The sequence below is a fragment of the Drosophila teissieri genome, chromosome X (genome assembly GCF_016746235.2).
Source record: "Drosophila teissieri strain GT53w chromosome X, Prin_Dtei_1.1, whole genome shotgun sequence".
NCBI lineage: Eukaryota > Metazoa > Arthropoda > Insecta > Diptera > Drosophilidae > Drosophila > Drosophila teissieri.
This window is the reverse complement of record NC_053034.1, coordinates 617437-644330: the sequence shown is the minus strand read 5'-3', so window position 1 is coordinate 644330 and position 26894 is coordinate 617437. Positions and strand designations below refer to the sequence as shown.

Sequence of the window (26894 nt, the reverse complement as noted above, 5' to 3'; positions counted from 1 at the left end):
GCTTTCTGGAATATTAGTTTATACAAATGCAGCAGATTGCGATTTAGACTTCGATGCCAAAGGTCAAATTCCCACAGGTAGCTCAAGCGGAATACGCATACATACAAATACAAGTGTATCAAGTATATCGATTGAGAATTCCGAATTCCGACTTCCGACGGACGGCAGTCGATGTCCAATGTGATAGCCCGCCGACCCCAATTATTTGGACCGTCGCCGTGTGCTCCTCGGAAACCAAATCCGCAATGCAGATAGCGTGGACTCGGATGCTCGGATGCTACACCTCAGCATTGCCATGGCCACTTTGTAGTGGAGTGCCTTTAATTTTAGATCGCTCACTTCTGTAGTTCAATTCGTCATTTGAGATTAGTTCGAGACGTGGGTACATACACACATACACACATACAACACATACAATCGGAAGAGCAGGCGAATTCTGGGGTCAAGGGCGATGTGCAAGTAGTTCAGGCAGACGCATGGTGAACTAAATAGACGTCGCCCAGACGCGATTAAAGGTGATATCAAATTCATTGTTGGACTTGTTGTCAAGTTCAATCCTCTGTCGCACGTATAGTTTCGATCCCTGACTCACCCGACTGACTTGGAAGTCAGAGCTCGGATCGGACTTGGATCGCTTGGATCGCTTGGATCCGGATTTGGCCAAGCAGTTTGGCCACAGCTTGAGCCCCTTAATTGAGAACATGACGCAATGTCTATATGCATCGCTGCAAATGCTGAAAAGATGAGCGGCAAATCAGAACAAAGGCATTGCTCTCCCTCCACGTTTGTTTTCAAGAACGTGCCATCTAATGATAAATCACATCCTAAGGCGATTGGTCAGGGTCTTTCGCCGGCATCAGCAATCTGGGTTTCTACAGATTTCGGTTTTGATTTCTGATTTTGAGGACTACATTTCGTAGAGGGTTCTAAGTCGCAGTTCAGGAATCGTAGTTAGCATGCCCATGTTAAGCATACGATTACGAGTTTCGCCTAGGCTAGCATACTTTTTGGATTACTGGCGCTACGAATATTGCCGCACCCGGTAATTAATTGCAATTACATTCGATTAGCACTCCCCGACCAGATTTACATTCAACCACGTGCTGAGCGGTGTGATCTCCATGGTTTATAGTTGGTATTCCATGGATGCACCACGTCAGGTGCACCGATCATCACATGTCTCCTACAACTGTCGCCTACACAGAACGCAGAAACTCTCCGAGTTTCTCAGGTTTCCTAGGTTTCCCAGGTTTCGAGTTTAGCATTGTACTCAGATTCAGATCTTTGTGTTTGGCGAAGTACCCAAGGCCCGAAATCTGTTTAATCTCAATGTGCTCCGTCGTTTTGTGGAATGTGCAGTACTGGCCGTGTTTATCGTCGACTAGGTGCGCAGATGTAGGTGTACGTCCGCTACATATATTGTATACGGATTACGGATTTGAGGTATGCCGACCACGTCGCTCGCCTGGGCGATGCCGATGTGTACAGCATTTCAGAATCGAGAGTCCGAGAGGTTTTCGGATCGGAATGGGATCTGTTCGGACGACGAGACCAGGGGCTGGTTGCCAAAGGGATTGATCTTCAGCCGAGAAACGTACTTGGAGGCGCTTAGGACTCCAATTCAGGACAGCACACAGTCACTAAAAGCTGTTGCAATAAGAATAGGAGTACAATTATGGAGTAAATTCTTCCCACTTTAAGCAAACTGAGTCTGAAGCCTCCCACCCCCATTGGCACTGCATCTGTGGAGCACTCGGCCTATACTATGTACTCGTCGATAGAGATATGGTGTGGCGACAAATATCGGTGCGGTCGCAGCCGACTGCGCCGCGGACAGCACCTGTTGCTGATAAGAGCTCAATATATATAAGTGCGCCGGCGGGGCGGCAGTTTCCCAGTCGAAGAAACCGGCGAAGCAGGTGACCCTCCCCCTGAAATCCAGAGAAACCCGTGGTACTACTTCGCAGCCAGAAAGGACAGCTGGATAGATGAAGCTGGACGACAAGCAGAAGCGACTGGGCCACGAGCCCCCCAAGTACCTCAACGAGGACTTCTTCAAGGCGGCGCTGGAGGACGGACTGCGGGACATGCGGGTGGACATCAAGAAGATCATCTTCTCCGAGTCGAGTGGCGGCGGCGGTGAGAACTACTGCAGTAAAATCTATAGGGCCAAGGCCCTCTATCGCAGCAGCAAACGGCAGCTGGACGAGGAGCTGGCCCTGATCGTCAAGAGCATTGCCATCACGCCGGCCACCCAGTTCCTCGAGGAGCTGGCCGTGTATCTGCGCGAGAAGATCTTCTACTTCGACGTCCTCGGCAAACTGGAGGTCTTGATCGGCGACGGCTCCAAGTTCGGAGCCAAGTGCCTCTACACAACCCGCGAGCCCATTCAGACGATCGTCTTCGACGACCTCACCCAGTACGGCTACAAGTTGGCCAGCAGGCAGAGCGGGCTCAACGAGGAGCACTGCGTGGTCATCCTCAAGAAGCTGGGCAAGTTCCACGCCAGCTCCATGGTGCTGGCCGAGAAGGTGAGTACTCCATTGGGAGCTTGAACTGCGTACTTTTACCAATCACATCGCATCCAAAAACTTACTACTGCGGGAGTAGACTCACTATCTTAAAATAAGGTGCCAGTATAAAGGATGAATGCTCTTTCCTTCCCCATGATAATCAGCTATGATAATCTCCCACAAAGCATGCGATTTTCATTTCACTACAGAATTGTTAATGGGCATTACCTAATATACAAAAACCACTGTTCAGATGTTGCCTATCAATGGGATTTTTGCTGATCAAGTGATTGCGTCAAATGCAGTCAACTAAATGATTAGTTATAGATTCACATGGAACCTTTGAAGTATAGAATATACATACAACGAATAGATGATGCTGACTAACAATACTCATTTTGTACTTTGTAGATAGATTCGAAGTAAATAAGACCTCAGTTAATAACCAAACGTTTTCACTCTCTCTTGCCATCCTAAAGCAAATATCAAATCAAAATCAGAAATGGGTAAAGTGGGCAGGAATTTCTCAGTTTTTTGATTTCATGTTTATTTTACTGGCTTGGACTTCGTTGCAGGAACCCAGTGTCCGCGAGCACTTCACCACCGGAATGCTGGACGAGAACTACATCCGAACCAACGAGCGGTTCATCAACTTCATGACCCTGCAGTGCCGGACTTTGGCCAACGTCGTCTCCAAGTGGCCCGGATACGAGTTGCTGGCCCAGAAGCTGCACCACCACTGCGACAACATCAAGGAGAACCTTGTGACCACCGGACGGCCGCTGCCCGGAGAGATCACTGTACTGAATCACGGCGACCTGTGGGTGAACAACTTCATGTACAAATACGACGACGAGCAGCCCACGCAGCCCATCGATGCCATCTTCGTGAGTGCCCCGACTCCACATGAATCTCTTTCTATTCCGGACACTAATTGTGGGCTATATGCGATTCCAGGTGGATTTCCAAAACAGCTTCTTCGGCAGCCCTGGCTGCGACATCAACTTCTTCCTGAACAGCAGCGTCCAGCTGGACGTGCTGATCCACCGGCGCGAGTTCCTCATCCAGACGTACTACGCCTCCCTGAGGGACAGCCTGGAGCGGATGCACTCGGCGTTCGTGCCCAGCTACGCGGACATTCAGCAGGAGATCCGGGCCAGAGAGCTGTACGGCTTCTTCTCGTCCTACGCCTTCCTGCCGATGGTGACCATGAGGAAGGAGGACTCGTTCGACATCAGCATCGAGGCGCTGTCGGACCAGGACTTCGCCAAGAAGAAGGTCCAGCTGATGTTCTCCTCCAATCCCCGCACCACGGACACCTTGCGCTACGCCCTGCGCCGCTTCGATGAGCTGGGCATATTCGATTGATTTGTGGCGTGGGATCATGGCACCGATCCCCACGGATCCCCAGATCCTTAATCCTTTAATCCTTAGGCTAATCGCGAATTTTGCTACTTTTACCAATGGTTTTTTTTTGTTTTTGTTTGTAAACAGTACGTAGAGTTAAGCGCATTCTATAGATTAAGCATTATATCTACTCATAAATAATAAAAATTGCCTATTTGGGGTTTTCATTTTCACAAAGACGCACAGTTGTGATGTTCTGGAGTTCTTCAAGAGGATATAATCGTGTAAATGTAAATAAATATGCCCCCTTGGTCGCAAGTGAAGAGAAAGCCCCAAAAACTGCGCAAGACTACAATAACTAGAACTCCCAGGTGGAAAGCCACTTGAGGCTGTGCATTGTGGAGTTGGGTTCGTTGGCCAGGGGACCACTCATTCCATAAGCCAGTGGCGAGAAGGCGGCGAAGCTGTAGACCAGGATCGAGAGCACCAGTCCCAAGACGACGTGGTGGATCCACTTGGGCAGCACCCTCATAATGTAGTTGAACATGACGCCTGTGGGAAAGTAAGCATAACAAAGCAGTTCAGAAAGGAATTTGTAAACGATGCAGTATTCTTTTAGGCTCATATCTACTACTAAATCATCTGCTTACCCGTTAGCAAGGAGTTGAAGATCAGGGCCGGGAAATAGTGGTGGAAGTAGAGCACCCTGCCCATCGCCCAGAAGGGCAGATAGTGGAGCACCCAGCCCACAAAAAGCCAGGCGGCCGCGCGCAAGGACTGCGCCGGGTTGGGTGGCTCCGGGGAGCCACCGGGAACAGCCTTTGGGACCTTCGCCTCCGCCGGAAGACAACAACTGCAGACGTCCGTGGTCGAGGGCTCACTCTCCTCGCCCTGAGCCACCGTCTCTGAATCAGGAGCTAGTACTGGTTGATCTTGGGCTGCCGATCGGGCGAAGCCAGCTCTTCTTTGCTGCACGACAGCGTTGCAGAGGAAAACCGTGACGAAGAGGGCCAGGAAGACCAGATTGCTCCACCAGATCAAGGGGTTTCCCAGCAGGTAGATGCGGTAAGTGCTGCCGGAGAAGAACTGGCCCTGGAAAGACAAGGAACTCGTTACTTCATCTACATTACTCTTTCATAGGCTAGGCATATACCCTGTAGTTGATTGGCCACTGCCAGGGTCTGCTGGTGACCTCGCCCTCCTTGGGCTTGAGTCCTGCGTTTCCCTGCAGCATCACGGCGTGGGACTCCAGGAAGCGGGCGAAGAAGCCGGGGGCATACACGCTGAAGCTCACACTGGGCACTGTTCGGATTTCGGATACAGATTGAAACGTATTGAATATCTGTAATAATAGGAAATAGAATATTCGGTAGTATTTACTTACACGACTTGTGCTCGTTGTCCTCGACGTTCCACTGCGAGTTCTTGTCCCGCACGTTGGGGTTGCAGGACACCTCCTGCTGCTCGAAGCCCCACTTCGGCAGCTGCTTCCCACTGGAGGTCAGGGCGCAGTTCTGCAGCAGGTGGATGAACTTGAGGCGGGAGGTGACCGTGTGGACCGTCTCGTTGACCTTGCCGCCCACAATCAGGACGCGCCAGGCGTCGTTGGCATCGCCTACACCCGACTAAAGTTCGTCATGAGCTTTCTTCCTATCCAATGGAATGTAAACGTAAAAAGGTTGGTGCTCACCTCGCCATAGCCGGTGACCTGCAGGTGCTTCTTGGTCATGGGCGCCGGTTCGTTGTGGGAGTGCAGATTCCTCTTGGTGGCCACGTGGGTCAGGCGGACGATGTCGCCGTGCCGGAGGATCTGGGGCTTGCCCTTGGGTGGATTGTGCTTGTTGTGCGGCCTGATCTGCCACCTGTTGTTATCGTCCTTGTGCGTGTAAGTGGTGACCTGCTGCTGCCTGGCGCCGGATCCCTTGGGATACAGGTGGTAATGCGAGTGCAGGTAGCCTCCGCCCGTCTTGTGGTTCTTGATGGTCACCAGCGATCCGTAGGCCACGTCTCGGGGCATGCTGGCATTATAGAGCGAGTTGCCGATGAGCCTCGACTGAAAGGCCGAGCTGTAGAAGCCATCTCCGTTGCCGCTGCGGTTGAGGACACTCAGGTGAATGTAGAAGAACAGGACGTAGAGGAGGATGGGCCAGACAATCAGGGTGATGGCCCGGCAGGCCAACTGCTTAACGGTCTCCAGAATGGGCTGTCCCAAATCGCCGAGGATGAGCCACAGCTCAGTGGCTGTGTGCAGACCGACCAGCAGCACCACAAACAAGCCCACGAACTTGACGCTAATCGTGCAGGACAACATGGTGCCGGTGAGGAAGAGCCAGAACCACCAGCGCAGGCCGAACGATCCTCCGGAGGCCGTGGACTTCGAAATCTTGACCATGCCCCAGACGGAGGCCATCATGAAGAACAGCAGAATGGGGTCCAGCAGGATGTACTGGTTCAGCGTCAGGAGACCCACATCTAAGCGCAGCAATGAGCCGGGACATGGACATTAGAGGGCTGACTTGCACTCGCCTAGTGCTACACTCACCAAACACCAGATAGGCAGCCGCGAGCAGGGCAGCTTCGTGGGAGCGGGTCAGGTCGTAGACGGTATCGAAGCCCATGGGCATGATCAGGGCTCCCAGAGTGGTGCAGAACTGTGGGCAAGAGGAGCAGTCAGTAGGACACCTGTCATGGGGGATTGTAGTCACGTACGTATCGCATGCCCTGGTACCGCGTTTCGTTGTACTTGTCGCCTGGCTTCTCGAATGGAAACGTTCCGTTGTAGCCCGTCAAGTAGCCCGAGAGGCCAATGAGCATCTGTTTGTTTGAAGACATTTTAAACTAGTTACCCTGATTTACTTGTATCTTGATTGTATCTTAAGTAGCCCACCTTGCCCAGCGGTGGATGGACATCGAAGAAGAAGGTCCTGTTGATGTACCAACTGCCCATCTTGCCGAAGTGCGTCTCGTCCCAGCTGGAAAACAGAGAGGTATCCGTGAGCTCGCGAGCCACTTTCAAAGGAGGTCATCCTACCATATGTGATCCGGTTCGGTGACCTTATAGAAGCGGGTGGCGAAGGTCACCAGGAAGACGGTGGCCAGGAGCAGCCACCAGTTCCTGTGGTTGTGTTTTTGTGTTTTTGGTGGGAATGGGATGAGTTTCAGTACATTTCTCTTGCTTTGATCTCGCCGCGCTTACCAATTGGCCTCTTTGCTGGACGTGGGCCCGGTTCTCGGTGCGCCTTGGGCCACATCCTTGACTGACCCTCGTCTGGGGCACTTGGGGGCTTTGACAACACTTGCTGCCATGGCTCTAGTTTATGCTAGTTTTGGCCGTTAAAATTGGAACACTTCTTGGAGCGGTGCACACGTCAACAAAAACAAAGCGATCATACTTTCTCTATGCGCGAGCGACTCGATCTTTCTTCGTTCTTCTTTCTGCTTTCTTGGCCCAAACCGGTCTGCAGGTCTGCAACTTGGCTTGGGCCGTGCTTTTGGTCAAACAAATCGGGCTTAGGCTATCGGGGAGCTGCAGCCACGGGCTATCGATAAATCTCGGCCAAGACAGGTCTCGGTCTTCAACCAGTTTGTTACCAGTCTTTGCGTAGAATGCAAAGCGCATCTGTCGGATACTGGTGGTACTAAGGCGTAGAAACGATCTCAAAAGTATGCCATGTTTTTACTTTGAACGGGAAATGGAGAAAATAGCTGTGGCAGTGGAGGTCTACATCTCGATATGGAAAATTGACTCAAATATTACCTACCTATCTGTTTTCGTGGCCTGGATCACAACACTGCCTAAGTTACCTATCGCTTTTCGTTCACTATCTTTCAGGACTGGGACTCTTAACTTATTCGCACAATATCATTTGTTCGCCCAGGAAGAGCGAGTATGAAAATGACGATACAGCTCCAGACCAGGCTTGGTCTCTATCCCTTTCCCTCTTGGTCTTGGGTGCCCCTCCCTGCGTTGCGCTGCTCCAAGTGCCCTGGCCTCCGTCCACTCGTCTGAGGTCTGGGGTCTTGGGTCTTGGGTCTGGGAACTTGGCCGAGACCGAGACCGAGTCGGAGCCGCCTTAATCGCTTTGATCTTGGCGCACCAGAGTTAATTGCACGCTTGCTGCACCACGGTGGTTGTTGCTGTTGCTATTGTGGCGATGTTGCCGCCGTGTTGCGGCTTGTTGCCTGCCACGACGGCTGGCAATTTGTAGGATAGATCCGTTGGCGCGGTTGCAACATGCATGTTGGTGTGGCAGCTCCAATCAAATTAATTGTGCCTCGCCTGATGGCAATTGTCCGTGTTTTGGCGAAACCCAAATATCCAGAAAGCAGGGAAAGTGCCCTGTGCCAGAAAGTAGTGTGTTATTTCAAGTCTAAGTCCAAGGCTGTACTTGAATCGCATACAGAAGCCCTGAGCCGCTGAGTTGGAGTGTCAACGAAATGACAAACCCGAACAGGGAGAAGAACTCGCAGTCACAGGTGGAGGATTAGGTAGGCATTTCCAGCCGCCCAGCGATGGCTCTGTCATTAGGCATTTTCCTTCTAATTGCCGTTGCTCGGACCGCAGACAATAGCAAACAACAAGTAAATTAGCCATTTGGTTGCAATCAAGCGTCGGAATGCCGCCGACCATCCCTTCGCTTTTTGCAGCGACAACTTTCGCATCATTAGCCCACATGGATGATGAGCCCTGTGCCGTGAGAACCACACATTTGGAGCCCAGTTGGAAGCGCATTCGTCTTGAATTCAAATAATTTATTTACAATTATTCTACTACGCAAGCTTACAATGTTTAGTGTATGAAAAAACTTGTTACTATTTACAGGCTTAGGACTAGCTAGAGAACTACTAATGAAAACTAGAGGTGATGGGTAATCGGGTAGTTCCAATTGGGTAATTGGGGAGCGCGACCTATAAAGCTATTAACACATTTCAGTTTCTCCTTTTCGGGCTTACAAACTAGGCGTACAAACTAGGGCTCAAAGCCTTCTGTGATGTGTATATGTGGTATGTACAATAGTAGGGTTCGAGATTTTCCAGAGCCCCTCATTCTAAACTCTCGATTGGCTGGGGTTGTAGACGGGCACATTGTGAAAACTAATGCCAGCATATAGAGGAGTGATGCCCCCCGTGGGCAGCATGGACTTGCCACTCGTATACAAATGCTTCTTGGGCAGCGCTCCGGCCGACTTGCTTTGATTCATCAGGGAGGAGGTGGGTGTGCCGCTGGCCCCCAGCCGATTTCTGTAGCTCTCGCAGGTCTTGCGCGACCACACCCACAGCCCCGTCAACGTGCCGCCCACCAGCTGGAAGAATATCCGGACCAGCGCTGGCCAGGCACTGAGCGGCGTGGGTGAGAGGCAGTCGTCCGGGGTGGAGCAGCTGGGCACCGAGTCCGCGTACCGCTCGCAAAGAGCCGCCACCACGCCGGCGGTCGTGGGTGCGAAGTACAGCAGGGAGAAGACCACGAAGCGCTTCCGGATCTGCCCGAATCGGTGGTGGGCCAGGGTGGGTTGCAGCTGCTGCTGCAGGGAGAGCAGCGACCTGGAGGCTCGCAGCGTGAAGTACAGCCCCAGCAGGAGTAGGACCAGGGCAGGCAGCTCCACGAAGCCCGGCGCGTAGCACATTCCGGTCAGCTCACTCGGACGCACCTTCTCCAGCAGCAGGGCGGCGATGGGAGGCGCCAGCGGCGGCACCCAGGCCAGGACGTGGAACAGCCCGGACCTCTTCTCCAACGCCTCGCTGGACCACTTCTTGTGGGAGGACAGGTAGAAGCACAGGGCGAAGATCAGCCACCAGCTGGCGGCGCACAGGCTCAAGTAGGAGGTGGTTATGTAGGAGGCCAGGCAGGGTGGGGTGAGCAAGCAGCCCGGCCGCATCAGGCGCCCCTGCACCTCGACGTCATGCATCCTTGCCTGGTTGTGGAACACAATCCGCTCCAGGTAGCACACGCTGAAGAGGTTGTAGCAGAGGCACAGGAAGAGCACTGGTCGCTCGGGGTAGCCGAACCTGGTGGGCTCCGCCCAGAAGGTCACCAGGGCGAACAGGGTCAGCACGAAGCAGACGGCGGAGAGGCCCAGGATTAGGGTCTCGGACGTCTTCTTCTGCGCGCTTGTGTGGAAGGCGTCCCGCTGGCACTGGGGCACGCACTCCTCCGGATTGAAGGGACTGCCGCTGAAGTTCTGCGGGCACAGGACGCCGCCCAGGCCAGAGGCAGGTGGCGCCCCGCTCTTCCAGAAGCGGTACGTCTGCGGCTGATCCTCGAGGTTGGGCGAACCGGTGGTGGGCGGACCACTTGGACCTCCGCCTGGCACGGCCACCTCCTGGGGAATCTGCATGCACAGCTCGTGCTTCTCCGGCTGCGGCAGGCCGTCGCAGTTGAGGAACGAGGGCCACAGCTCCATCAGCTCCGGCGGAGCGTTCTCCATGCACTCCCCTCTCACCGTCTCGCACAGCAACTTGCAGGCGGCAACGGGGCGTGGCACATCCGGCGTGCACAGCGGAAACAGCGACGAGCAGAGCAGAAAGCGGGCGCGACGCGAGCAACCGGATTCTATGAGGGGCACCAGTTTGGCGATCTGCAATGAAGGGAGCGAAAAATAATGATGAGTAATGTGAATCCAACACTCGAACAACAACATTAAAACAACATTCTGTGGAACTCTTAACAATTGCCGCAAATACAAACAGTTTGCTGTAAACAGGGGAAAAGTTCGATTCCAAACAATTCCCATTCCGGTTCACACTCTCGCGTAGCGGGGTCTATAATTTTATCTAATGAAAGTGCAATAAAAGCGCTGCCTTCCTTTGTTCTTTGCCGACACGCAAGCAGCAACAAAGAGCGCTGCGCGATTTGCGATTCTAACAAATGTTTGCCATTTGCAAAATTACACAATTGCAGTTTGCTTACGCCGCCTAATATCTGGTATTAAATTAGCTGAAATTGCCGAATTAGATCGTGTAATGGCAATGATTCTGGACTCACTGCTTTTGCCGACTTTGCTGTCTTTGCTGTCCGATTGGGAAAACAAGTCGGTGGAGAGCATTGTTTTGCTAATTAAGTCGGCCAAGTACTTGGAAAAGAAGTGATTTGTTTTTTTCACACACACTTGCTGTGTAATTTTTGTGTGCGGATGATCTTTGAGTCTTTTCATGTTTATTTTCCATTACTAATCTGGCAAGTTGCTTTGTTTGGTGTGAAAACTTGCGTCAGACTTCACACATGGCGAAAATGCCGCCAGTTTCCCAGTTGCGAGCTGCGAGTTGTGAGCTCATTCCATTTCCATTTGCAGTTGTCGATGGCAATTAATTGTCAATTACCAGCCACGCAATCTAATAACTTCAAAGGAAGCCACGTTTCCTCCTCCCAACTCGACTCCAACTAATCGGAAAACTACACAGCCAAAGAGATCTGAGGGTATGTTTATTCTTAACGTTTTCTTAAGCGAAAACTACTGTGACCTGCTTAAAAGTTCTACAATTGCATAGTGAATTTGCGTAGTAGATAATTACACACACAGGGGACGTGAGGTGCAAAACGACTTTACGTAATGTTAAATATCAACGGATGTCGCTCTTTTCAGTAATGGGTACCTTATAGTCGAGACCCCTGACACAGCGCTCCTTCGTCTGTTTGCTTCCTCCATTGTCTATCAACGAGAAATGCCGACTTTGATGACGATGACGAACCAGACGGATCAACATTTATGAATTTGTGGAATTTTAGACAAGTCAGCGCGGCAGGAAAAAACAAGGACCAGGTCCCCAAGACACCAAGACACCAAGACAAATGGGGCAGGCGGAAAGGAAAGAAGTCAGGAAACCGGGAGAGAAAAAAGCTGCATCAAATTATCGAGCAGTCGTTTCTCAGGAAAGAGACTCAGGTCTCGCATACCCATCACCGACCGACGATCACCGATCACCGATCATGGGGGACTGGGACTCCTGACAAGGATTTGATGGCCCGTCCGCCGAGCTCTTTGTTTGCTGCCAAACAGTAACCATATTGTTGTTGTATAATTAAGCCACATTAGGCCAAAAAACTGAGAAGAGGTGGGAAGGGAAGGAGGAGAGACTGAGAGATGGAGAGATGGAGGGAAGTAAGAAACAGACCGGCGTCCGAGAACCGGCGGGCATCTCGAATGGAGCATTAGACACGCGATTTACAATTTTTTAGGCTTTTGCAGCTCTCTGGAAAATGGCTGCCCGCAATAATAATTTAATGATGCAGTCGGCTGTCGGCTGTCGGCTGGTGAACCACATCATCGCCTTGCCTTGGCCATAATCATCCTCTGGGCCAAACTCTTAGCCAGTCGAACCAACAAGAACAAAAACAAAACCGAAAACAAAACCCAAAACGAAGCGGCAATCAGCCTAATAGACCTGCCTTGCCGCACGAGTGGGAGTGAGAGGGACGTGCCGACCACGTAAGGTGGGCAAGACAGGTGGGGAACGAACAGTGGGCCCGAGTTCGGAGTAAGTGCAACAAATTGCATTCACCAACATGTGGATAAGGTAAGCTACAACGCAATGCAAGTAGCTTCATTTTGATACAATGAAAGAGTGGCCAATGCATTTGGTACTAGGGAACATAAGTGGGCTAAGTACTGGTACCCCAGTTGAACCAAGGTGCCTAAGAGCTGGCCAAGTGTCTAAAATGTATTATTAATGCAAAAGGGCACCGCTTGCCCCTCACCCCCCTTGGTCACGATGATCCCCATCCCCATCCCCATCCCCGTCTCCTCCCTCCGACTCCTCGACTCTCCAGTCTGCGCAGCGAATGCAATCTGCAACGCTCTGGGTCTTTTCCTCTTTTTTGGAGCTGTTCGGTGTGCTTTCGGTGTTTCTCTTCGGCGACGCAAAAGTCGTCGAAATGTTTGCGATTCGCCGCGGTTCTCGACCACCCGACGAAAACGACCAATTCATTTTGTTATCGGGCTTATAAGGCCAGTCTAAAGTCTTTAGTTAGCTTGGTACTTTTACTGGTACAAATCCAAGTGAAACATTTACTTCGCAATGATGTTCTAGTCATCACCACTTAGAGCGCTGTTTTTACAACGAACTGGCGTTTAAGAGGAGATTTTGAAAGAGTTGAGAAATACGTGTGTTTAGTCGGCTGTATATGAACCACAGATTAATTTACTTAAAAACGTAAGACGTAAATTTGGGTTTTTCTTCCTCCTCCCCTTCAGTTTCTTATTGCCTTTCGACTCGCGGCTATTTCCTTTCATTTCGGTTTCTTCTCTTTACCTCTTTTAGCTTCGTTCGCAGCGTGTTTCACACTTTTTCAGTGAAGTCCGTCAGTCCGACAGTCCCAAAGACAATTCGATACCCCCTGATACCGCCTCTTTTCAAAATTCAATTACAAGGCACAGAACAGCAACAACAATGGTCAAGTTGACACCTCACAACCTAAACGCAACGTAATGATTGTTCGATTTTGATTAATGATTGCGTTGCAAAAAATAAAAGCAGACCGACTTTGACTTTGACTTGAATACATACGTGTTTTTTCGAAGGGAATGCCGGCATTTGGAGCTATGGTTTAGAAATAAAATCATTTTACATTGAAAGGCAACAGAACGGCAAACTTCTGTTTGGATTACTAGCTAGTTGAAATTTTTCTGAAAAACTTGTGATGGGAATAGTTGGCTGTGTTTATTCGCAGTATAAAACTTCCCTTCTTTTAGCTGTGCCACCTCCTTTAATCTGGTTATGGAGAAACAACATTTAAAAATATCAGTTTTTTTACAACATATTTTGTGTTTTATGTTATAAAATAATCAGTTTTTTTCCGATAGCAGTAAAAATAGTTGTCCAAAACTAGAATGTCATATCTCGTTAAATTCGTAATAAAATTCCCAATCAAACTGTAAACCTAACTCAAAATATTAATTTTTGGCCAATTTTTGCAAATTTTAATGATGGTACCCCTTATCAAAAATGCGAAATTTTGAAAAATTTTGTTTTTTCGAAAATCAAAAATAAAGTGATAGGGATAGTTAGCTATGCTTATTAGAAGAAAAAAACAGTCTTCATTTCGGCTCTGTCACCGTTTTTGGCCAAGTTATGGCGAAAACGCCGTTTGAAAATATCACATTTTTGATATTGTTTATTTTTGGTAAAAAATAATCAGTTTTTTTCCGATAGCAGTAAAAATAGTTGTCCAAAACTAGAATGTTATACCTCGTTGAATTCGTAATAAAATTCCCAATCAAACTGTATCCCTAACTCAAAATGCTAATTTTTTCGCAATTTTTGCAAATTTTGATGATGCAAAATTTACATTTGCTGTTTTCTGTGTTTATTGGCAGTACAAAAAGTCTTCAAGCTGGAGAGCTGAAAAGATTCAGATTGCTTTCATAAAAATCTCTAGCCCGAGCCCCTTAAGCCATCCGACTCCTTTAAAGACCGCCGCCATTGGGGGAACCCCCGCCCGGGTGAGTGTGCGATATCTGTATCTGCCAGATGCATCTAGTTTTGGCTTTCGACTTGCATGGGGATTGGGGGCCTCAAACAATTTGCCGCCTGTCAGTGTGACAAGTGTTGCGAAATGCCGCTGAAAAGCCGCTTTGCCGCACACACGGCAAAGACTCGTGGATAGTTGATAGTTGATGGTTGAGCAGACAGTTGAACAGTGAGCCCTCCTCTTGACGCACCACTTGGCGTCTCAGATTCAAGTTTGGCCAGTCCATTCGTTGCGGATATGCCACATCTTAGAGGCAAGTCGCTGAATCAAAAAGGGAATGGGTCTTGCGACTGAATATAGTTTAAGAGCTCTAAAAATTTGTATTTGTTTCGTAAGGCATTTGTGTTTGATTAAAATTTGCACGTAAAAAGGAGCTTGAAGAGCTCGGTTAACTTCTGGAGCTGGGCTCTAATACATTTCATTGCTTATTTGGTTTGCACTTTATTTGATTTAGCTGCCGTTTGGCTGCTTGTTTTGCCGACTTGAGCGGCTTGATGCGAATTGACAGCTGTTTGCCAGATGCCCGAGGTTGGGGGAGCGTTCAGAGGCGACTGTCAGCCAGACTCACTGGCGGCACAACTTCAAAGTCGACTGATTTAATTCGCCGCGAAAGCGTTTGCAATTAGCGAGCGCTGACCACAGTTGGCGACGCAAACTCACGACCAGGCGTTCAATAAACGCGGGAAAATGAGCAAGGAACTGTGAATTGTATAAAGTAGTAAACTTCGCTAATTCACAATTCATAACTTCAGATCGGTGACTTAATTCGCGGTGCAAAGATCGGCAAGTCCCCAAAACTATTGATGTTCCTCAGTGCCTTCAGCAGCGGCATATGCAGATAGACATACCTTAGATCTGTCACTCTTCATTAGCCCTAGCGTAGATTGTCCTTATTCCAAGCATGTGGATCGATTCGAGTTATTGTAGCAAGCCGAGCCGTGTTAGCCGTCTTTCTCAGTCCCCTCAACGTGATCGCTGCCACAACTGTCAAGCGATGCCGACGACGTACGGCTGTCGTCTCACAATTAATTGACATTTTGACTGCCGAGGATTGTCATTCAAAGGCAACTTCGTCGAGCGGAATGCACTGAAGGAGCCCCTCGCCAATTGGCAGAAGACGCCGAGATGCTGAGATGCTGAGGAGCGGAGTCATTCGCCGAACAGCAGAAGGCACACCACTAACTACTGTCTTTGGCCTGAACTGAAGATCTGAATGCTTGGTTTGAATTGTGAGTTGTTCCGTGCTGTGCACCGTTTAAACATATTCTTTAAATATATTTTGAGAAGCTTTTAACACTACACATAAACTTAAACTGAATTTACTGCACAGAATGTGTTTAAGTCGCTGACTACGGCTGTTTCGATCCGTTTCCAAGCTAGATAATCTGCCCCAGCGATCTCAAAGGCCCAAACCATTTCAGCTGGCCCAGATCTCTGGGGCTCTGCGAAGTTCTGCGGCTACGTTGGCAATACAATTGGCACATGTTTGGCCAGTCCTGTCCCCGTCTAGAGCTACTTCGACGGTCTCTGGAGGGCATCAGAGTTTGGGCATCGGGAATCGGGAAGCGGGAATCGGGAATCGGAAACCAGGAGACCTGACAGCCCGTGGCATTGTATGGGCTTTGGGGAAGGTAATGTATACGCTGCCGTCTGCTGAGCTGACGTTTTGTCAGGCGGGATACCCGAAATAAGCTGCACTTTGCGGACTCTACATGCAACTTGCAAGAAAACTGGTGCCGGCAGTTCCTATTCCATTCCATTCCCTTTCTTTTTACATTATTCAGATTCGAAGAAAGAGATCATGGCAATGGGCGGCGCAGGGGGAAAGCGGTCGGGTCAATTCACACGTGCGCAGGCGCGCAGTTCAATTAACTTAATTGCCATGTAATTACGAGCAGCAACAACAACAACAGCAGCAGCAGCAACAGTGAGTAATACCACGCCACAAACCACCACATCGCAACGTCATCTCCAACATCCTGCTGCGCTGCACAAGAGCGAAACAAAAGACTTAGGACACAAACCTGCTTTCGAGGCTTTTTCCGATGGCACCTCTCTATACCCTCACTGAACTTTATTTCGGATTTAATTCAGAAAATGTTAGCTTGTATCAATTTAATACAGTATTTAGCAAAAGTCAACTATTAATATTTTTGCCACTATCTACAATTTTTTTATTTATGTGTGTGTTTTGCTATATTTATAAGATAGTGTGGATACGAGATCGTACTCTCCATCCTCCACGACTTCCCCAGTGACTCCGACATTCCAGTTGGAATGGCCAGCCTGTGCTCCTTCTTCTTTTGTTCCTCAACTCCAACTTCAACTCAAACTCCAACTCACTCCTCCTCCTGCTTCCCTCTTTCGCTTCCCATTCGCCGAGTGGCTGGGAAGGCATTTGAAAAACGTTGCCGCATTTTTTGCAGCAGAAAATAAGAAAAAACGAGCAGCCTCTGCTGCAAAGGAATGAACTAATTGTTTTCGGTTTTTTCATGTGCGTATTTTTGTAAGTTTTTCTGGGGTTTCTCCTGCTTTTCAGCCCTGTCCAATTGCCTTCGCCAACATTGCAACTGCCCTGCCCATCATTATGGGAATGGACTAAGGCCAGCCGGAAGCTCCAGCGAAAAGGTCCAATCACATGGACAACGATCACCCAAAGAAGTATTTGGATGTATGTTGCCCACATCCATCCATCAACGTTAAGGTAATCTTCATATTTATATATATACATATGTATATATAGGAGTATATGTTATGTATGCGCCATTCGCGGGACTTCAAAGTCGCTGATCCCTGAGCAGGAACAACAAAAGCAATGGCAGCCGCTCTCCGCACTTTGTGTGACATTATCGGCGCTAAGTCGCTTTCAATACCGCCCTATGGACTCCTCACCCTACACCTGCACCCCTCGCCATGGTCACAATGCTAACAAAACAGAGCGCTCTGCCGTCCCGCTCCCACCACAGTGCCATCTCGCTCTGGCGGACGTAAGCCAGGTAGCTGAAAGAGCAACAACAATAGCGAGCTACGGCGCTTGGCGTTCGGCGTTTGCAGACTGTGGTCCGATAAGAACGAGAACGTAGCAGGCGGTTGCTTTTCTTATCAGAAACGTCCGGCGGATTAACTCGGTGGGTTCCCTATTTTCTTTGAACACACTTTATGATTTTTCCAGCCGATAGAAAAGAGCTGCTAGCTGCTAGCTGCTAGCTGACAGACAAATGCAAACACATTAGTTGTGCTTTTTATTTATCGGAAGAACAGAGCAGAAACGGGAATTTATAATGCCAGCTATTATGACAGTTGCGAGATAAAGAGATAAACGCTAGATGACACGCAAGCCGCCTTCTTGGATTCTGAAGCGGCCTCGGTGGCCCATTTAACTTGCAACGCGGTGGGAAAGAGCTGGTAAGCTTTGTGAACTTAGCCTAAGGTCACAGTTGCCATTGCCAGCAAGTGAGTTTTATGGGCGGCGATTGATGTTTGCGAAATGGGTTTCCGAATGGGTTTGCCCCTTTGGTTAGTTTCTTGAATCAAATTAATATCGGCTAGATATTGATAGTGCGGTATCGGCTCGATACATGTACTTTGCCCTGCCTAAGGTTAAGTCATGCGGCCTAAAAATATATGTGGCTGATACGGGCCTTTGCGAGCGATAAGCCGTGGGCAATTGTCATAAAAAATACGTTTTACGGCATTCCTGTGGGCACCACAGTGTTCCCCGATATCAAAAGCCCCCTTTGGAGCCCCTCTTCCACCTGGGATTGCTGGCTGAGCATTCTTAATGGGTTTTGATTTTGAAAATCAAACAATTTTATTGTCGCCATCGCCATCGGCGGTGTTGCCGTGGTTGCTGTTGCTGCTTTATAGCTGCCATCTATTTGGCTGCGGCCTTGTTGAAGTTTTGTTGAAGTTTTGTGGAAGTTTTGTTTCTGCTTTGCCTTTCAACGGAGAACTCTCGCTGGTCGGGTAATTCCTTGCTCAAATATTGACAATTACTTTACATAGAATGCGGCTTAGTTTTTCAGTGAAAAATGGGAGAAGAGGTAAGTCACACTCTTTCAGTTAAATTGTGGGAATTTTATTAATTAACATTATGAAATCAACGAAATTGAAGATATGTTCCCGTTCGCAGTGGAGGTAATGCTGCCAGTCGCAAGATGGTTATCTATGGAGACGCACTTTCAATTAATTCACTTGTAATTATCGCTCGACAAGCACTTTGTTGGCACTTGATTGCAACGCCCACTCACCAAACAGGCGAGCTCTGTACTGGCATACAGACAAACAGACAAACAGGCAAACAAACAAACAAACAAGCCGCCCAACTAACAAAAGATAAACTGACAAGCTGAGGAGGAGCACTCTCGATCTTGGACACGGACGGAAAAATTGAAACCACAACCGAACTTCTCGGCGTGTTCTCCTTGTGACTTTGACTTGTTTTATTTGCACCCAAAATACCATTATTTCCCCCGGCGGATTCGGATTTCATTTCACGTGGCAGGCCGGCGTTTTACGGGGCTTTCATGTGTATGTGTGCTTTTCCAATCGCCGACTGATAAGAATCATATTTATGTATATCAACCAAAGTCAACCAGAGGCTAGGCTCCCACTTCAGCTAAACACCTCAACACCTTCTCCAGTCGAAACTTTGAACGGGGATCTAGGACACACACTTCCCATCTCAAGTGCCCCAGTACGCAGATGGAAACTTCCATACCCAAATGTGCTTCACCTTTGCCTTTCATTTTGCTTAATGCGATCGGCAGCACTTTAATGTAAATACGCCCCAATATGTACCAGAGCACACTGCGTAGCTTTTGATGCTTTTATGGCCGTAGGAATCTCCTTTGATTTCTGTGTTTTATGTGGCTTCCAGATGCTTTGATCCAATCGTTCGGTGTGTTTGTAATTTCTTCAGATTTCCAGGATGGCTGCTTAATTGCCCCTTGAGTTTGGGCCGCGGTTCGTTCACTGCCTTCTCTCGTCTGAACAACACAACAGAAATCAAAGAAAACCGAGAAAACCATGAAAACCATGGAAACCCACTCCCAGATCGGACAATGCTTTTTACTTTCCTCTTCTTCAGCGCCACGATGAAACAAAGTAGGCGGCAACTCGCACCACTGAGTCCCTTAAAAATACAAAAAGATACAAAGATACAAACACCAAGACCTAGAGCAAAGGCAAAGGCAAAGAGGAAATATTCAAAACTGCAGCCAGATAGAAATCAGTGGAAAGCGAGTGGTCAGCAAGTAGCTTCTGTGGCCTGGAGAAGCAACTGGCTCTGCAGCCCAGCTAAGATGAGTTGATTGAATATACGTATGTATATGGGAAAACCGAAAAGTGGCCCTCAAAAAATAGAGATTGGTCGGGAAAAAGCTGAGTGTCCAGCTCTGCTGCCTGCACTTGGCATCGCCATCGGAGCAACAGGAAAAGCGGCATCGCCATCGCCATCGACATTTGCCTGTTTTCATCCAAAAGAGGGCATGGGCATGAAATGCCAGATACGCTCAAAGGAAACCGAGGTCCGGAGTAAAGGTGTTAATGGATCTGACTGTGCACACAGATACAGCCGCTATCTGAGCGGAGCCCAAAAAGAACCGAAGCCGAGCTGATGATAATGCGTTAGGCTACACGGCGAGAAAAGGCATAGTATCGCGTTAGTGCTCAACTACTATAAGGTGTGTAATCTGTTCATGACTGGTAAATACTTTCAGTGCGGTGAAATAATAATAAGCAAGTTCAAAACCATTACGAGAATCGTTTCTCTCAGTGTGGCGGCAGCTCTTTCTTCTTGTCCATTTGAATCGCCGGCACAATCGCACAGCTCTCCCCAGACCACTGGCATCTTTTGTGGCCGTTCTTCGAGATTTCCACTAAATGGCCTGCCCCTTCTGCCGGCTGCCCATTTCCTCGGCATTTCCTCGACCGCTCATTCCACGCACTCTGCGATGTGGCGATTTTCATGGGCCATTTTCATGGCTAATTACAAAGCGAGATGACCTCGAATGCTTGGGTTGCAGCTCGGACTTGGATTTGGACATGCAGAGGCGGAGAACACTTTCGGAATTACAAGAGGCTTTTCCTGAAAGCTGGTTCACTCTGGTGGATAGTGGATGGTTCATGGCAGCAGTTACTCAAAGACGACATTATTGAACGCCAATGCCAATTAAGAGTCGCCCTTTGACTTGTTCTCAGTGATAATGGCTCGTCTGCGTTCGTTGTTTGTCCGTCTCTCTTCCACTTGTATCTAAACAACTTGCGAGGCGAGGAACCTTCTCCTTGTTTGTGCCGCTCCGTCTTGTTCCCCAGAGCGTTGCTAATGGAAATGAAGCCCCGAAAGATACAGATACAGATACAAATGCAGATACAGATACAGAAAATACGATCGGAGCAGCGGGGGGCGTGCGAGAGGGGCAACCACGGTTTCTATGGCAGTTTCGTATCTTGGGCTTATGAGTGCGAACTACATTTTAAAAAGGTCTCAAGCAGACCCCCAAAAACCCCCAAATACCCGCAAAATGACTTCCATGCCTTGCAACAGTTTTGTTTATTATTTACGTTATCTCCCTGGCAGTGCGTACTGCCAACATCGCTGCTGCGACAGCAAAACTGAAAAGACTGGGAAATCAGAGGGTGTGTGGGCCGTCGAGAGCATGAGTGAAGGTTGAGGGGGCGGAAGGCCCCAGCTCTTTGATGAGCTGCCGCCCTCCACCAGTCAGCTCCACGAGCCAGCCCGTCACTCACCATTTCGACTGTTTGGCCAGAGTTTGGACTCCTAAACAACATTTTACTTGCCGCCTGTTGCCTCACTTGTCATTTACCGCGATTGCTGGCCTTTCTGTTTCAGGGTATTTAGTCTTGGCCAAAAGCGTGGCTTGTCTGCCTTAGATGTTCTTGAACTAAGACTGCAAGCAGCCAGCAACCCAAATATAACTAATTAAATATGTGCTCAAATACCAGTTCGGTTGAAAGTGGGGGATCTGAAAGTACTTTCGTTGGATTCCGGCTGATGTTTGGCATGTTTTGCTGGAGCTCGTCAGCAATTTACCTGCCCGGCATGTTGGCCATGCTCATTTTATTTTTAGCCGCTGTTTGAGCTTTTGTTTTTGTTTTGGGGGCCACACCAAAGGCGGCCTATCATGAACGTGGGATCGGGATCACGAGGGTCGGGGACGTGCCTGTGGACGTGTGGCTCCGCTTACCTGGAGCTCAGCCTCCAGCTGATTGGTGTGACCTGCCAGGTTGGGCAGTGCGGTCATGTTGTAGCCAAGGCCTTGGCAGGCGGACACGGCGATGGGCTGGCACTGCAATCCGTTTGGCCCTGCTCCCGTGGCCAGCGGGCCATGCTGACCATGCTGGCCAATCTGGCCGCCACTGCTGGCCGCGGTCGTGGCCGGGACCCAAGTCAGGTGCAGGAGCGGGATGAGGATCAGGATCAGGGCGGCGTTCATTTCGCTGCTGAGTTGAGGAGTTTTCAGGAGGTCATGTTGGCCACTCCAGGCCTTTCTTCTTTCTGTGCGAACGTCACTCGCGAGCACGTCAAAAAAATGGTTTGTGTTGTTTATATTGCAGTTTGACTCTCAGTGGATTACGTATTTCTGCGGCTTACAAGGACCCGCTCCGAGAACTGCGAAACGCGACCGTCTCTCTTCACTGCTTTCAACGAACTGAACCAACGGCACTCGGCGAACGCTGTGCGCGGTGTTCGATAGGCGGAGCGGCATGCTTATCGATAGAACGATAATGTATCGATGTGCGTTCATGGGCGGGCAGCCACAGAATTGCAGATATTTATATGCTTTTCAGGCATTTACCAAGTTGTTTGCCTAATGTCTGGCTTCGCATTTGGAAGTGCCACTTGCACACTTGGGAACTTTCTGGTCCAGCTTAACCGCAGCCATTTCTCCGAGTGTAGGGCGGGGAAACTCGATCGGTACGTCGACCAACCGCATCAGCAACATCAAACAAAGCTGCAAGACTGCGGGAGCGGGGCTGGGGGGTATGGGGAGTTGGGGGCTGCTCGCAGAAGGCGGAACTTTCGGGATGGGGGGAGGTTGAGGGGATGAGGAGACGGGGGGGCACGGTGGATGCAATTGAACACCGGGACCTCCACACGTTGCAAACGTCGGCGGCGGCGTCGGCGCTCTTTGAAGTGTGCTTTGATTTCCGGCAGCCAGATAAGATTTTGCCCCTCCTGCGCGCCGCGCCTTTTGGCCGTCTTTGCTGCTTTTTGCCTTTGCCTTTGCTTTTGCTTTTGCCGGGTGCCGCTTAGAAAATCGCGGATCAAAACGGGTTGCTGCCAATATCGTTACTTGCTGCGGGTCCTTCATCTTGTGCGGGGGAGGGGGGCGTCCAGGGTGCTATCGATGGCATTAGATCGGATAGGTAACCGTAGCCACCTGTTCGGAGCCACTTCATCTAATTTGAACACACGTGTTTTACCATCTTTTGTGACCGAATGACTCAACTTAAATTGCTTTTGGTAGGCTTTTGCACATTGAGATGCATGGTCCTCTTCAGGATGTGGAGCTAGTGTACCTGGGCACACCACACACAAGTACGGTATCACTACATCCACTCAGCGTTCAGTGCCGTTCCGATCCCCGATCCCCCTTCCCCGATCCACGACCCACGATCCCCCGTCCCCGAATCCCGATCTCCGGATCCCGCAATTGTCATCGCAGCTAATCCCCCATGTAAGTACCCCCGAATCGAGGGACAGAACCAGAGATCGCTTTGTTTGCTTGTTTGTTTTTGTGCGGCTGCTGCTCGAGATCCGCCAGTTGTTTGAACTTGGATGCGCACGCTGGGAAATCATCAAAGAAATCGATCTGAGCACGGAACGCGAGTGGGATGGGTACGGGATTGGGATTGGGAATGGGAATGGAGCGGACCGGGCTGGATGGCGTATAATAGCTAATGTAAGCACTTGCGCTTGGCCTTCCTCCCCCACCCCCGCTGCCGAATGAAAGGCGAGGCAGCCTCCTTTGTTTACCCACCACCACCACTCATTCCGTTCACTCATGCGGCTCTATGTTTTTGTTTGCTGCTCAAGCGGGTTTCTGTTAAGTGCCTGATCCCCGTTGGTCCGATCGGAGGATCACCACTGGCTGGTCCAGCGGTGGCGATGGGGTGCTCTTTGTTCGTCCCTCCGGATGTCGGAAGTCAGCCGAAATAGGTACGGTGCACCGAGTATATATCCCATTATTCCACCCTTAGTTGAGCCCAGGATGTCCACATGAGTCACCTCCCACTTCCACTCCCACCAACCACCACCCAACTCCCACCAGACACAGGCGCATCCGCCAGATACGCGAATATGTGGCTCTCTATCGGCTCTTTCGGCTGTGCATTCCATTAACTAGTTTTCTGGTCGGCCGAGTTCAAAAGCGCTTATTAATCTGCGGTACTTGTGTTTAGTACTTTTAAATACGTTTTGAGTACTTTATTCAGCTTGCTTGATGTTTCGCCGCCGCTCCAAGTCACGATGTTTGCTCTGCTCGTCCCCCTCTGCTCTCTGCTCTCTGCTCCTTCCCAAGCTGTTTGCCTTTGCTTTTGGCTCTCCTCTTGCGAATTGGACGCGCGTCAATATTTATTTTGTTTATCTCCTCGGTCGCTCAGCTTGCGGATACTCGAAGGGGGTGGGGCGCGGGGAGCAGGGGTTCATAGAAAAAGTGATGGAGAAACGTAAGGAGGCTTACAATGAAAGCAGTTGTTGCCAAATCACTGCAGAGACAAGTTTGCCGAAGAAGCCAAATGTGGAATTTCCCGAATAAATCGAAATTTATATAGATTTTTTGCCGTGCAGCCAAGTAGAAGAAGAATGGGCGGCTGGCGCCCGCCTGCAATCCAATCCGCGCGGCGACACCCAGCGGCATTCTCCTGGCCAACTCTTTAGTTTTGCCGCATTTTACTTTATTTTCGCCTGGCAGAAGCCATACGAGTAATGCGATAATTACAATGCCAGGAATCATCCGTGTGAATTACCGCGGCTCAGACGACAGACTACAGCATTCTAGAGTTACTCCCCGCACGAAGGGAGGGGGTGGGGTGCCTGCCAAGAGAGCTACTGGGATTATCCTACGTCTCCTGTTACGCCAGCCAAATAAATCTTCGGCCGAAAGAAGTGGGCAAAGTACACACGTACTTGGTAGCCACCTGTTCCAGGCTCATTCCTCATTTGCCTATTGGGTCTCGTTGATATGCGCAAATCACTCAACAGGCCAGTCGAAGGAGCAGTAATGGGAGTAGGCTTCAGCTTAGGTAGCTTAGGTGGAACAACAATGAGTCCCCGCCAGATAATAAAGCCCTAAACATCAAAATCGAGATCTGAAATGCGAAAAGATGCGCGCAGTGACAAAGCACTCGATCTGCCCTCTGCGAGGCTGCGATTCTGCGATTCTGCGAGGGCGTTCTCTAGACAGAGATAATTTGCCATATCCTGGCGGAAGGAGGGAGGGATGGGAGCAGGCGGGCCAGGCGGAGTCGGCGAAAGATGTGAGCCGCGCCGGGTGCTAATAAAGTTGCCCGCCAAGAAGAGATGAAGAGCTATGGAGGGGTGGGGGAGAGCTCAATAGGAACTCCCCCCCTCGATTGCCAGCCGCCCGTCTAGGTGCCCATGCAGCGACCCCACAGCGATACAAATCCGCAGGCGGACGAGGGGTTCCTCAGAATTTCCATTTTCAAGCGACGCGCACTGCAGATAAGGGACTAAATGTCAAAATTATCTGCACTCTCGTTCCCCATTTAACCCATGGCATGCCACGATTGTCCCACAACTGCCCAAGCCCAAAAGCAAGGCATTGCTTATGATCGCATAGAGGGAAATTTGGACCAAAGAATCGCGATACATTTATTATTTATTTTCTACGAAAGTGTAGTTCGCTAATCGGAAATAATATTCAGCACTTTATGCTAGGGCGCTCATGGGTTAAGCATCGCGCATCAGGCAGAAGAGCCGAATGCGAGGAGCGGAGCTTCTCCGTCATGGGACGGACAAAGTGCAAATATATGTTGTCGGACCACAAAGCCGGTCCCAAAGCAAAAGCCAAAAGCCGAAAGAAGGCAGAACCACAGGAAAAATGGCTCAAAAACAAGAAAAGGAGGAGCGAGGAGCCTTCCCTCGATATGCCAAAGTGCATCAGGCACTAAAATGCAGAAAATTGAAACAGGCTTTTAATGAAACGAAAGCGCCGCCAGAGATGAGATGCGCGACTGGCGCGGATGACTCGGATGACCGACCGACCGACCGACCAATCCAGCTATCCATCCAGCTATCTAGCTGGATACGGATACGGACATCTGGCCCAGACGTCCACTCAGATGGAGGCAGCATGGGAAGACAAAATAAGAGGAACACAAAGAGTCAATTAATTAGTAGATGGATCCACGATTGGCGCTGCGTTTACTGACTCTGCGCTGCAGTTGGTTCACTGCGAGAAATAATTGCCCACTTTCTAGGCCTTTTATGTTAACAGGGAAGTGAAGCAAAATACTCACAGAATTATCTTCCCACTCCTGTGGAGCGTGCCTTCCCGCAGCATGTGCCTTCGTTTCCAGGTAGCAGACACTGATGCTATCCGCAGTTTCTCTCAGTGTCTGCACCGCGGCCGAGAGTAGACCTTCTTTCACTTAAGATAAGAACGGCGAAGGGGAATAGAAGCTGGGCGTTCATTAAGTGATAACAGAGCGGCGGACGGGTCCGCGTGATAAGGCCTTCCGACCCAATTGGACAGGTAAGAAGGACTCCATCCATCCATCCGGGCCACGGAGTGAAGGGCGCCCAGAGATCAGGACTCTCAGTCCGGATGACCAGCCAAGCCAGGCTGGCAAGCCAAGCTCACAAAGAGAGGTAATCACGGGTCGGAAGCTGGAAGCAGAAAACAGAAGCTGCAGGGAGAAGGATGACTCCGATGCACGCAATCCCCAGGGCGCCACACGCCACACGGATGCAGAATCCAAATGAATTGTTAACACAGAGTGGGGAATGCTGATGAATACTGCGTGAGTTCTGCAAATAGGAGAATCCTTCCACGAGAAGCTTTGGTTTCGCAAGAAGTCCTAAAAATAACGCCAATGAAGATAGCGGAGATTATGCGTAAGTGCTGACTGCATGCGGGGCGTGGCGGGGGAAGAGGGAAAAGGAAGGGAAAAAGGCGGGAATCGGTTCTTCCTCTGCAGAATGTTCATTACCACCAATTTGTGGGGGAAGCCGGGGGGCGGTGAAGAAGATCTGCACTGAGAACAATACAGTGTCCAGCTGCGCGTTTCAGGATTATTTAGTAGATAATAGCAAGCAAGCTCAAGTATACAAACATATGTATGCATGCATGCATGTATATATGTATGTATGTATGTATGCCAACCTGGTCGCAATTCAAGTCCGTGCAAATAGCGCTGGGATCAGGGTTCCAGCTAAAAATTAAGTGCACGTTCTGGGGCTCCTCCTCCTCCTCCTACTCCCTGTCTTCGCTCTCCCTTTACCGCTGCTCCTCCTCGACTCTTTCTTCCTCTTCTGCTGCTCCTCCCCGTCTTTGCCCTCACTCTCCGGTTCCTTCTCCATG

The 26894-nt window shown here is 49.8% G+C and overlaps 3 protein-coding genes across 3 annotated transcripts; 1 reads left to right on the top strand and 2 right to left on the bottom strand.

Annotated features, from left to right (window-relative positions):
• Positions 1 to 1907: 1907 nt before the first annotated feature.
• Positions 1908 to 4067, top strand: LOC122623225. Its single transcript, XM_043802243.1, has 3 exons — positions 1908 to 2531; positions 3089 to 3400; positions 3471 to 4067. The coding sequence occupies exons 1-3, from the start codon at positions 1989 to 1991 to the stop codon at positions 3879 to 3881; spliced, it is 1266 nt and encodes a 421-aa protein (XP_043658178.1). The 5' UTR covers positions 1908 to 1988; the 3' UTR covers positions 3882 to 4067.
• A 39-nt stretch (positions 4068 to 4106) lies between these two features.
• LOC122623224 (protein O-mannosyl-transferase 2) lies at positions 4107 to 7375 on the bottom strand. The gene is made up of 10 exons (XM_043802242.1): positions 7057 to 7375; positions 6892 to 6975; positions 6748 to 6832; positions 6570 to 6674; positions 6403 to 6511; positions 5551 to 6332; positions 5245 to 5485; positions 5014 to 5162; positions 4511 to 4952; positions 4107 to 4412 (listed from the first exon to the last, which is right to left on the bottom strand). The coding sequence occupies exons 1-10, from the start codon at positions 7164 to 7166 to the stop codon at positions 4219 to 4221; spliced, it is 2301 nt and encodes a 766-aa protein (XP_043658177.1). The 5' UTR covers positions 7167 to 7375; the 3' UTR covers positions 4107 to 4218.
• A 1266-nt stretch (positions 7376 to 8641) lies between these two features.
• Positions 8642 to 22252, bottom strand: LOC122624155 (frizzled-3). Its single transcript, XM_043803599.1, has 2 exons — positions 21534 to 22252; positions 8642 to 10435 (listed from the first exon to the last, which is right to left on the bottom strand). The coding sequence occupies exons 1-2, from the start codon at positions 21780 to 21782 to the stop codon at positions 8909 to 8911; spliced, it is 1776 nt and encodes a 591-aa protein (XP_043659534.1). The 5' UTR covers positions 21783 to 22252; the 3' UTR covers positions 8642 to 8908.
• Positions 22253 to 26894: the final 4642 nt, after the last annotated feature.

Bases quoted from the DNA above. Each gene is read 5' to 3' on its own strand.
- LOC122623225 (XM_043802243.1), top strand. From the start codon at position 1,989: ATGAAGCTGGACGACAAGCAGAAGCGACTGGGCCACGAGCCCCCCAAG. The intron at 2,532-3,088 runs GTGAGTACTCCA...ACTTCGTTGCAG, and splicing joins CCATGGTGCTGGCCGAGAAG to GAACCCAGTGTCCGCGAGCA. The intron at 3,401-3,470 runs GTGAGTGCCCCG...ATGCGATTCCAG, and splicing joins AGCCCATCGATGCCATCTTC to GTGGATTTCCAAAACAGCTT.
- LOC122623224 (XM_043802242.1), bottom strand. From the start codon at position 7,166: ATGGCAGCAAGTGTTGTCAAAGCCCCCAAGTGCCCCAGACGAGGGTCA. The intron at 6,833-6,891 runs GTAGGATGACCT...TCTGTTTTCCAG, and splicing joins ACCGAACCGGATCACATATG to CTGGGACGAGACGCACTTCG. The intron at 5,163-5,244 runs GTAAGTAAATAC...AAATCCGAACAG, and splicing joins GGACAACGAGCACAAGTCGT to TGCCCAGTGTGAGCTTCAGC.
- LOC122624155 (XM_043803599.1), bottom strand. From the start codon at position 21,782: ATGAACGCCGCCCTGATCCTGATCCTCATCCCGCTCCTGCACCTGACT. The intron at 10,436-21,533 runs GTAAGCGGAGCC...CCTTCATTGCAG, and splicing joins AGCTGGAGGCTGAGCTCCAG to ATCGCCAAACTGGTGCCCCT.